The 12,570-nt window shown below is 35.6% G+C and overlaps 1 protein-coding gene across 3 annotated transcripts in view; it reads right to left on the bottom strand.

Annotated features, from left to right (window-relative positions):
• The window catches only part of LOC145670996 (multidrug resistance protein homolog 49-like), a 150,445-nt gene that overhangs the window by 36,204 nt on the left and 101,671 nt on the right, over window positions 1-12,570 (bottom strand). For all 3 annotated transcript variants that reach the window (XM_081739632.1, XM_081739634.1, XM_081739633.1), the window contains 2 exons: window positions 8,830-9,023; window positions 3,154-3,297 (listed from right to left, as the gene is read on the bottom strand). In XM_081739632.1, coding sequence (XP_081595758.1) covers window positions 3,154-3,297; window positions 8,830-9,023 — 338 coding nt within the window. The remainder of the gene's footprint in view (window positions 1-3,153; window positions 3,298-8,829; window positions 9,024-12,570) is intronic.

Here is a 12,570-nt window from a genome sequence, read left to right as displayed (position 1 = left end):
AAAATACGCTCCTTCTGCATCGATACACTTCTGGAGACGTGTTTTCCACGCCTGGAAAGCATCTTTAAAGTCCTCGGCTGGAATGGCTTTTAAAAACCTTGTAACATGGGCTTGAATGTTCTGCACGGAGTCCCAATGTTTTCCTTTGAGGTGCTTCTTCAAACTGGGAAACAAAAAAAGTCACTAGGAGCCAGGTCAAGACTATAGGGGGGACCACTGGGGTTCTGCTCCGGGCCAGGAAGTCGACGATGGTGAAGGCGGTGTGACTTGGTGCATTGTCGTGGTGGAGTTTCATTGAGTCTTTGATGTCACTTCGAACGCGGGCGACCCTGCGTTTCAGTCTCTTGAGCACTCCTAGATAAAATCCTACTTTGACAGGTTGTCCTGGAGGCACAAACTCGAAACGGATGATTCATCGAACGTCGAAGAAGACAATGAGCATGGTTTTGATTCGGGATTTGCTCATGCGCGCCTTTTTGGGACTCCCAGTACCTTGTTTGTACATTTTAAATCTACTGATATTTGTAAAGAGACATTTAGAAGGTGTTCTTACGCGGGTAGAAGAAAAACATGATCATGATACAAGAAACAAACAAAACTTTTCCATTGTAGAACACAGAACCGTATTATATGAAAAAGGGTGTAAATACGCGGGTATCATGCTATACAATAAACTTCCCAAAGATATAAAGACTCAAAAATCTGTTGCTAAATTTAAAAAAGAACTACAGAAATATTTACTAAAACATTGCTTTTACTCGATAGAGGAATACATGAATTGCTAACAAAAAAAAAAAAAAAAAAACTACATTATCTATAGTAACCACTGTCGTTGCTTGTTTTTAGCATTTGATATATGTTCAAGGATTTCTACATACACTGCAAGTAATAATTACTCTTACTTTATTTTTAATAATATCATGCAAAATGTAATGGATAAGATGTAAGGTATAATGTTTAATTATTAACCTAGTGTGTGTAATTTTCATTATTATTGTTCTTTTTACTTTTGTGTTTATATATAAATGACGTGTCCACTTCATATGCATTGCAATCAGTGCTAAATGTATGAAAAAAGGACGAAATAAATACAATACAATACAATACTCCGCACTTTGCCTTTTGGATTCTGGATCGTATTCGAACATCCAGGATTCGTCTCCAGTTACGACCGAGTCTAAAAAGTCCGGATCACTTTCACACAATGCCAACAACTCCTTGCAGCGCAAAACTCGAAGTTCTTTTTGTTCGTTCGTCAACACCTTCGGCACAAGCTTTGTACAGACCTTTCGCATTTGCAGGTCCTCGGTCACTATCCCATGTACCGCAAATGTTGACATGTTTAGGATGTCCGCGATTGTTGAATGCTCACACGCCGGTCTGAGCGCAACACTTCACGCACACGGTTAACGTTGTCGTCGGTCCTGGCCGTTGTTGGGCTCCAGAACGGGACTCGTCGGCGACCTCCTCCCGACCCTCCTTGAACGACTTGTGTCATTTTCCGACCTGGGATCTTGACAAACACTCCTGCTTGTAGGCCTCTTTCAGCATCTGGTAAGTTTCCGTAGCATTCTTACCCAACTTTACACAAAATTTTATGACGTAGCGTTGTTCGAGCGAACCCTTCATCACGCCGTGTTACAACTTGTAAAAACGTGCTTCACGCAGATCGACATCCACACGTTGTCACTGCTCGCAGCATACTGACTCCGGGCGCGCTTGGAAGGACAGACCACCCCCACTACTTTTTCCGCGCTGGTAGCGCGCGCTGTGGTGGATTGTTGATTCAGGGTAGCATCATGATCATTACTTTCATATATCTATATCTATCTATCTATCTATCTATCTATCTATCTATCTATCTATCTATATATATATATATATATATATATATATATATATATATATATATATATATATATATATATATATATATATATATGTGTGTGTGTGTGTGTGTGTGTGTGTGTGTGTGTGTGAGTGTGTGTGTGTGTATGTTTGTAAACTACAAAAATGGGTGAAAGATATTGTATTATCCAATACCAAAAACGTAGTGAAACAGAACTCAGACTGCTCGTCTTTGGTATTCAAATTAGTGTTTGACTCAACCATAACTTTGACAAAAAAGTATCAAGACTTCTATTCTGTCTTAGAACACAATTATAGACACCACTAAGACGAAGATTATCAACAACTCAAGTTTTAAACTTCACTTTTCAAATATGTAAATTGAATTTGTGTGCGACATAAACACTATAGTAGAACGATCTCTTTTCAATGTACTATAATTACTTCATAAGTTCTTTCCCTGTACATTTATTTAGAAGACAGGAATGCAATTCAATAAATGAAAAAGAACCAAGTCGATAGAAGCAGAGTTTGGTCAATAAGTTGGGTACTTCTTGTGATACTTCGGGCAATGTGACCAGAATTTTTACTTGCAAAAACGGGACACATACGAATCGGCGACGCGGGGGGGGGGGGGGTAAATATGTGACTTCCAGATTTATTTTGGGACTCAACAGTGTTTTCAATTTGCAAAATACACAAGTAAGAATGATAACACAGCGTCTCTAACTTAAGTATTACGCAACAATACTTTTAACTACTTGAACACTCAGAAATCGAACTCAATTCTCACTTGAATCACAAAACACTCAATTCTCATTTGAATATTCAGAAGTTCTAGACACGGCTCAACCTGCCCAACGTGTGTTGATACGGAAGAGTGTAGAATATGTATTGACCATTTATATTTTGAATAATAATTACGGGACAACTGGGTCATTTTTGCTTAAAAACGGGACATTTAGGCGTCCCGTTTGAGAATCAGATAAAAACGGGACAACGGTTGAAAAAGGGACTGTCCCGGCTAAAACGGGACGTCTGGTCACCTTGACTTCGGGTGATCTTAGTTTATTTGTTTATCTATCTATCTATCTATCTATCTATCTATCTATCTATCTATCTATCTATCTATCTATCTATCTATCTATCTATCTATCTAACTAACTAACTATCTATATACTTCATTACCAAAAAAAAGTAATAATCTGTTTCTGTTGTATGGAACACCATAATATTATATGGCACTCTTGAATTCTACTTCACTGCAGTTTCTTATTATTTGCATTATTATTGAAGGAACTTTACCTGAAGTACTTCTCCAAATAATATAGCGTAGGTTGTTAAACTGATACCAACTATTATTGATGATAAACAGCCAACAACAATGAGGAACCATTCATGAGTGTGCATACGTATTAATTTCCGCGTTGTAATTATTTGAGGAAAATCCTGAAAATAATAATAATAATAATAATAATAATAATAATAAATATTAGTATCTAAGTAGCTGCAATCTCAAATTACACTATTTTATCGTGCAAAACATGTTATACTCATTTTCAGTGGCGTATTTAGGGGGAGCTTCCGGGCTTAAGCCCCCCAAAATCTTACTTACTATAGTAAAGTATATGAAATATCTTGCAGAATTTTCACAATTTCAGGCAAAGCCCCCCCCCCGAAAGTTAGCAAAGCCCTCCCCGAAGCAAAATCGTAAATACGCCACTGCTTATTTTACATTTTTTTTTTTAAATAATTCTTCTAAACTTTACCCAAGTTCAACATAAGAATAAGGAGTGAAAAAGCAACATTCTAACAATCTGATCGATTTGTTATGACAACAAAGGACGAAGAAATTGGGAAATAAATCGAATACGATGTTTAGTTGCTGAAGTTCAGTTTACGCCATTTTCAACTACATTTATCTGGATCTTCCCTTCATTCTCCTTCCTATTCTTTATTTCTCTCATTCCTCTTTACTAAAGAGGAATGAATATAATCAATAGGGCAACCCAAACGCATAAAAAGCATAACAGCAATTTACACATATGGTTGGTACCTTGAACATGGTTGTGGTTGTCTAAGGGTCCAGAAGAAACTAATTTAAAAAGCATAACAAAGCATAATTTTAGAAAATAAGGCATAATGCATAATTTAAAATATACAGCACAATTCTTGGAAAATTATGTTTAACTGCAAGTCTAACATACTGTATTAATATGTTTTTAAAACCAATATTTACAGTGCAAAATCATTGAGAACATAACAATGCTATTTGGTCTAGGAATTAATTCGTGCGGTTGGTACGCACACATTGAAGCTGTAGTACAAACACAAAATACATAAATACCTTAAGAAAAATATTGTCCATCGCTAGCCACCACTTTCGCCCATCTGTCAGGCAATGTACGGATTCCGTGGCGAAAGAAGTCCTCATCCTTGGAAGCGATCCAGTCAGAGACCCATGTTTCGATATCTTCTGAAGAAGTAAACCGCTGTCCAATCAAATCGTTGTTCATGCAATCGAACAAGTAGTAGTCCGAAGGAGCAACGTCTGGTGAATACGGCGGGTGGGGTAAAACTTCCCATCCGACATTTTCTAAATAGGTTTTGATCGGTTTTGCGACATGTGGGCGAGCGTCATCATGTTGAACAATAAGTTTATCATGTCTGTTCTCCCATTCTGGTCGTGTTCTGGCCAGAGCTTGCTTCAAACGCATTAATTGTCGTCGATAACGTTCTCCATTCATAGTTTCACCCGGTTGCAGCAGCTCATAGTACACCACATCTTTCATATCCCACCATATGCACAGCATAACCTTTGCACAGTGAATATCTCGTTTTGGTTGTGATGGACCTGGTTCACCTGGTTTCACCCAGGCCTTTTTTCGTTAGGGTTCTCGTAATGGATCCACTTCTCATCACCCGTAATAATTCGATGCAGAAACCCCTTTCTGCTCTGTCGTTGAAGCAGCAATTCGCAAATGGTTTTTCATCTTTCAACGTCTCTGTCTTTCAATTCATGTGGAACCCAATGTGACATCTTTTGAATCATTCCCATGGCTTTCAAGCGTTTGGAGACTGTTGTTTGATCAACGCCTAATGCTGCTGCAAGTTGTTCCTGCGTTTGACACGAATCCTGCTCGAGCAATGCTGTCAATTCTTCGTCTTGAAATTTTTTTGGCTGTCCAGCTCGCTCTTGGTCTGCCAAGCCGAAATCACCACTTCTAAACCGTGCAAACCACTTCTGACACGTTCGCTCAGCTAGAGCATGGTCACCATACACTTCCACCAAAATACGATGAATTTCAGTCGCACTTTTCTGCATGTTAAAGTAATGCAGCAGGACACCCCGCAAAAACACTTTATCAGGCACAAATTGCGCCATGTTCACTTAACTACAAACTGGTGTTGTTGACGCTTTAATCCACTGCTCTATACTACGAACGATACGCGATGACAGGGGTTTGCAACACATGTGTGGATACACGGAACTGTGGGACGCTCCGTTCGTTGCGCCATCTCTTGTCCACCCGCACGAATTAATTCCTAGACCAAATATAATGGAAAACTTATTTTTATTCTATAAACTTTTCGGTGTAGTCTTTTGATGTGGAGAAAAGAAAAAAGGAAATTTTCCGCCAAGAATGAATAATACACAAGAAATCCACACTATATTGCGTTATGTGTACCTCTTGAACTTGAGCACATTCTGTACTTTTCTGGTGGCATTTTTCACTTTCCCTTTCTGTATACATGCATTTTTAAGTTGCACACAAGCGATAGAAAAGAAAAAAAACTGACTCGAGCAAAGCATTAACTGACCCTTTATAGTGTATTAAGTAGAAAGTTCATTAAATATGAAAGAAACTAGTTGCATAAAATATTAATAAAGAAATTAAGATATTTAGAATATTTAATGTATAGTAAATATTATACATTATACACAGTTAATGTAAAACAATAATTGAAATTAACAATCAAGCATAATTTGTAAAAAAAAAAATAAAACATAATTAAACAAAAATAAAGCATAATGTGGGTTGCTCTAATAATCAAACACTAGAATATTTTGTTCGGAATGTTAGGTTACTTGCAAATAATTAAAAGCAAAGGTATTACCACAACTAACTTCAAACTGCAAGAATGTCAATCCACTTTCTTTTTACTCCAATTTTATTTGGACTTTACAGCTACTACAAGCCGATCACCTACAAATATAGCTGTTAACATGAACAGAAACTTTCCTGTATTTAAAACACTCTTTAAATAACTTAAGCCATTCTTGGTATTAGTATATTTCGAAACTCTTTAAATAGCTACGTTCTTCATTTGCTAAACCGTCGTTCTAAACTTAATTACGTTCCTCATTTGTTTATACAACCTTTTTATACTAAATTTTAACACTTTTCACTCCCAACAACTTCCTGGGTATCACTTAAAAACGAACTGCACCAACTGACTCCCAACATGGAATAAATTCAATATGTCCTATGATATTTCATATAATTAGGATGAATTCAATAGTTACGAAAGTTATTTAACCAAAAAGTCCCATTCCGGTAGGAGCTCATGTGGCACGTATCCCACGTTAGGCTTTAGGTCCACGTCTCATATAGCCTCGTTGCTGAAAGAGACGCTAAACTTCAAATTAAATCAAAATAAATCTCATGTATACTATGGTAATTTATTTTAATAATTACCATAATTACCATAATTACCTAATAACGACTATAATCAATATCAAGATACCTTATAATAATCAATCAGTAATGTAGAAAGGTATTTTATTATAAATAATAATAGGTACTTTTATATTTTATATCATACAAATTCAATTAATACAAATGAGTATAGTAACCTGAAATAGTTCTTGAATATTTTAATTAAAAATGAAATTAATGAATAATGTGATATTTGCACACTATATTATAAAGATATTTTACAAGAAATAAAGTCAATAAATACTAAGGTATATTGTGAAGCATGAACAGTTGTAGTTTGTATGGGAAAAAAAGTTTGCCAAAATGTTGTAACACTTTTTACGAAATAATTCATTGGTATCAGAATGGTTTATACATACATTTATAATTAGGTACGTGACATCTTTTGTGATTGGAAATATAAAGGAAAGCATAAGTATATGACTGAAGCAAAAAGAATACTTTTATTAAGTGACTATAATAAGGAGAGAAATTACATTAGAAGGCAGCCATACCATTGTATAAGTTACTTGTCTTTCACAACAAAAATCTGCATACTGCATACTAATTATATATATATATATATATATATATATATATATATATATATATATATATATATATATATATATATATATATATATATATATATATATATATATATATATATATATATTCGTTTAGGAGATCAAATTCAACCCTAGCAAATAAATAAATACATAAAACAATTAATTTCAAAAGAAACAGTTGAATATAATTCAAATGCAGTATGAGAAAGGCCAATAAGAAATAAAAAATAATGGACTGATAACTTGTAAGCATAGGGCTAAACTTGAACTCGATTTATTAACCCATTCGAACTTTCAAGATACCCCGGGTTCGATTCACAGTGGGAACATCGGTAAAAGCTTTCTTCAAGCCAGCCATTCTGAATGAGGTTTTCCTGGGTTTTCCTCATTCTCACCAGGCAAATGCCGGGATGGTACCTAACATACAGATCCTAGGCCGCTTTCTTCCTTCCCTTTCCCCTGATAGTGTGATCGCCGGAGACGTCATTCCTCATACATGTCGGACTAACATGACAATAAATTCCGAAAGCCTAGAAATCTAATTCTTAATCCGAATTCAATCGAACTTTAAGAATACCTATTTGTACTGAAAAAAAAAAAAACTAATAGTTAAACGTTTGTTCGGGATATTGATTATAATTAGAGCAACCCAAAAGCATAAAAAGCATAACAGCAGTTTACACATACGGTTGGTACCTTGAACATGGTTGTGGTTGTTTAAGGGTTCAGAAGAAACTAATTTTAAAAGCATAATAAAGCATAATTTAAGAAAATAAAGCATAAAGGATAATTTAAAATATATAGCACAAATCTTTAAAAAAAAATTCTTTAACTACAAGTTTAACATACCGTATTAATATTTTTTTTTTTAAAAACCAATATTTACAATACAAAATCATTGAGAACAACAATGCAACAATGAAAAGCTAAATTTTATTTCTGTAAACTTTTCGGTGTAATCCTTTGATGTGGAGAAAAGAAAATAGGAGAAGAAAACTTTCGTCAACAATGAATAATACATAAGAACTCCACACTATATTGTTTTGTATACCTAACACAATGTGCTTGAACTTGAGCACCTTCTATACATTTTGGTGGCATCTTTTACTTTCTCTTTCTGTATATTTGCACCTTTAAGGCGCACACGCATAAAATATTAATAAATAGATCAAGATATTTAGAATATTTAATGTATAGTAAATGTTATGCATTATACAGGATTAATGTAAAACAATGATTGAAATTAAGAATAAAGCATAATAAAGCATCATTTGAAAAACGTAAAGCATAATTAAACAAAAATAAAGCATAATGTGGGTTGCTCTAATTATAATTATAGCCAATTAATTTGTTTTTAAAAAGTAACATATATCTATATGTGGATTTAGTCATATGACACTTTCGTGTTTGGTGAATCTTACATTTTCGGGCAAATGCCATAATACTAAGATATAAGAAATAACTTCAATAAATACTAGAATATTTTACGAAGAGTTGAATTACTATTGTGATATTTTATGGTTTATATGAAATGTTCAACCTTTAAATGTACATTCTTGTCACAAATTTAACTTGCGTATTTTTTGCTGGAAGTTAGTTTAAATTTGCAGATGTAAATATAAATTAAAATTCTTTTAAGATTAAGAAAAGAAACTAAAAAAAAAAAAAAAAACTTTTAAGATAGACTGCAGCATAGCTTGACCAATTCTTACCTTATCAACAAAAGTCTTAGGTCGATAATCTAGTTCTAATTGTCCCTGACTTCTGGGAAGAAAAATAGGAACAGATCTTTTCGTTACGACCAACTTCTCGTCCTTAAAATTTCTAAGCACAGATGCTTGAGTGTTAAAGTTTTGACTTAGAGCCTCAGATATAGTTGACTTTCTTTGAGTATGAGATGGTATTTCTAAAGATAGAACAAGAAATGAATTGATTCGAAGTTCATAAATACAATATTCAAGAATTTTATATTAAATATCTTGTGTGTGTAAAATTGCTTCAAAACATTATTCATGCTCAGTTAAATGGCTTGAGAGAAGAGTAGTAGGTAGTATTCTTGTATGCCTATTAGTGGTGTTATCAGGTATTTCATATTACTGTCAGATTATTACATATTTCAAATCGACTATTAAATGAAAACTTAATGCGATGTGGCTGAGTAGCCAATTTAGAAAGTTTAAGTACGGTTTTACGTGTAACACAATTTTCTGTTGGCTACACATAGAAATCGCAAGCAACAAACGCAACTGACGCTTGTATGAAAATCCGCACTTACAATAGCACAATTGTTCTGCAGTGTTGTAAACTAAGGACGCTACATATGACAAACATTGAAAAACAACCAAATTTTGGAGGCTTCTATAATAGTAGTAAGCAAGTGAGACAAACAAGGCAATGCATATCTAAAGTACCTAAATGAAGTGTCGAATTCTATAGTCATCATATGACGTATTTCGAACAAGGGGCCGCGGTGGCTCAGTGGTAGAGCGTTCACCTCTGGTGCTTGGGGTCCGGGGTTCGATCCCAGCCCCCGCCAAGTGAACTTTGTGGTGGACAAACACCGTGTGCGTGGGTTTTCTCGGGGTTCTCCCGTTTCCTCCCACTTTCTTCATTCCACCATTTCATTCATTTCTCATAATCACCGTCTCCTTTAGCCTAACCGGCATAACCGTGGGACGTAAAACAAAGATATCATTTCATTTCATTTTTATTTCGAACAAGTTTTAAAAAAGAAACAAGGAATTGACATTTTGACTTTCTTCAAAGGACTTCATTTCAAAAATGTGCTTAGATAAGCATTACATACAATTGTGTAAATGGTTTTGAATAGAGATAAAGATCATAATACCGTTTACAGCAATTTGATATTTCAAACCGTTCCTGACATGAAAAGTGGTAAAAATTGGTTTATTGCTGAAAGTGGTGTATTTGTGGGAACTGTTTAAAACAATTGTTGTTTTCCTTTGCTTTTATAACATCCCTACAATAGCTTTTGGTAGATGTAATTACAAGTTCTCGGAATTACATAATTTTGAGCAGTGTTGCAAACTTCACCATTGTTTGTCGTATCTCCAGAACAGTTTGAGATATCGAATTGGTGTAAACTGCATTATGATTTTAACATCTATTGAAACACATCTCTGCGATTGGATGAGCGGATATATAAGGGAAACAAAGGTACCACGCATTGAGGGAAACGAAGTTGCCTCAGGGTCCCTCGGAGGGTCCCAGACGGGGGGTCGAACACAAAATTCTCAAATGGCAAGGGGGTTTAGTAGTATATCGTTTGAAAGCTATTTTCAAAAGAAAGACGATGGAAAAATTTTCGATGCTTTACAGTAAAGCTGTACAAAATGGCGGCAGGTCTAAATGTTAATATTGTTAGGAATAGGAAAAAAGGAACAGAAACAATCTTGTAGAATTTTTTCAGCTTTATTTCTGAACATACAGACTTTTTCGCTACGACGCATCATTTTTGAGATAAAAGCTAAAACCCAAAAAAAGTTACCTTTTCCCGCCTCTGCTCCTCCCGCTCACCGCATAGGTCCGGGGACTTTTAGTATGTTTACCTCCTAACTACTCTAAACACAACCCTGAAGTCAAACATTCTGTTCCCGACTATGTCCTCTACACCATCTTTATTGACATGACTATGTGGTCAGTTCTAGAAATCCGAAACAGTGAATCATATGCCAAAACGTTAAAATACGTGTTGCATCAAAAATATCATACATCAAAAATACAACGTTTCGAGTTACAATTATTTGTTCCAGCGTCCTTACAGGGGCCTAGGAGAAGTCCAACTGCAGAGTTTGAAATTGGAGGAGCGGTCATGTAGCAGATGGTTTGAAAATTATTGGGTAAGAAAGGAGTTGAAAGAAGTCTTGCGTGTCTTCACCAGCCCATGCGAAATAGCGTGCGCGTGCTCTTACACAGAAAACAAACAATGTCAACTATCAATGTTCGGAAAAGTTCTGTCAATCGGGCCTTGGCTACGTGGTAGAACATTGCCTGCACATTCCGGGGGTCATGGATTTGCGCACTGCGCTCGGGACATGTCAATGTCCGGAGGTTTGGTTAGCCACACCACGCAAATTCCAAGATAGTACTATGCATCGGGCTTGACCGCCATATTTCCAGCACCATTGTCGCATCCTTCTTCCGGTCTGAGTCATAGTTGCTCCAAAAGCCATGAAAACACTGATCACTGTCTTGCTGTTTGTTACAAAAACGGTAGCGTTGTGTTCATATTGAGTGGGAATGACTATCTCCGTAATGTGCGTATTCGTACGAGTTCGTGTCTACTTGTTTTCCTCCGTCTAACTAGATATTATACACGTGAATCGCGAGATCGCAAGTGTTTACAGATTGGTTGTTTGAACTGCACATGCCTCATGTAATAGACGCCGTAATGTTTAGAACCGTAATAAGTGTATTTGCCATTAGAACCATTAGAGCATTTGATGTTTGGCCTTGCTAGCCACAGCTTTATACTTGTAAAGGTGTGATGCTACAGTGATCATTACAGTTGTGCTTAGTGTTCGTAGTAGGTATAACCTCGTGGAATTTAGCAAAATGTAATGCCCTGGCAAAGTTCAATCGACGTAGGTGAAACCAGCTAGTAATAGTGTTCTTTCACGTTAGTCATCTTGTAACCGTACATAACGATTGTTAGGAGATGAGTGTGTGAATACTAAGGCAGGCAGGTTAGGGCAAAGATTGTCTGTTAAACGGCACATACTGAATATGGATTCGGTTACTATGAAAGAGCCTGTGTAAATAGTTGATAGATGATTCTAGTTGGAGATGGAAACGTAAAAAGACTGATTAGACTAATTGTTATATTGACCGATGACGGAATCTAGAGAGTGATATGTGTGTATTCTAAGAGATTGAAGTAAAATAAGGAAAACTCAAATAACTGAAGTTAAACTAAACAACAACGATACAGTGGTGCTGTTATATATATATATATATATATATATATATATATATATATATATATATGTGTGTGTGTGTGTGTGTGTGTGTGTATGTATCTGAGGTGTATGTTAGTTTGTCATAATGAATGACAATGAATGGGCACGTTCTGGTGAAGATAAAGTGGAAATAATATTTTTTTTTGGAGAATGTGCGCGTAACTATCGTGCCACAGCTATACGCTTTAATGAGTTGTATCCTGAACGTCCCAATGTCAGTCATCAATATGTCTGTCACTTGTGCAAAAAATTCGGGAAACTCAAAGCGTTAAAGACAGACCACGCTCAGGACGACCAAAGATAGGGAAAGAACCAGTTATTGAAGTAATTGGAAGCATGACTGTCAATCCTACTACTTCCCTCAGAGAACTAAGCTTTAACTTTCATATTCCACGAAGCTCGATAGATAAGGTCTTGAAAACTCAATAAGTTTCACCCTTACAAAATGCATATAAAGCATGAATTCGGAGATGC

The sequence above is a fragment of the Thermobia domestica genome, chromosome 15 (genome assembly GCF_964235325.1).
Source record: "Thermobia domestica chromosome 15, izTheDome1.hap1.1, whole genome shotgun sequence".
Lineage (NCBI taxonomy): Eukaryota > Metazoa > Arthropoda > Insecta > Zygentoma > Lepismatidae > Thermobia > Thermobia domestica.
The sequence above is the reverse complement of the archived record's forward strand: the minus strand, read 5'-3'. Positions and strand labels throughout refer to the sequence as shown.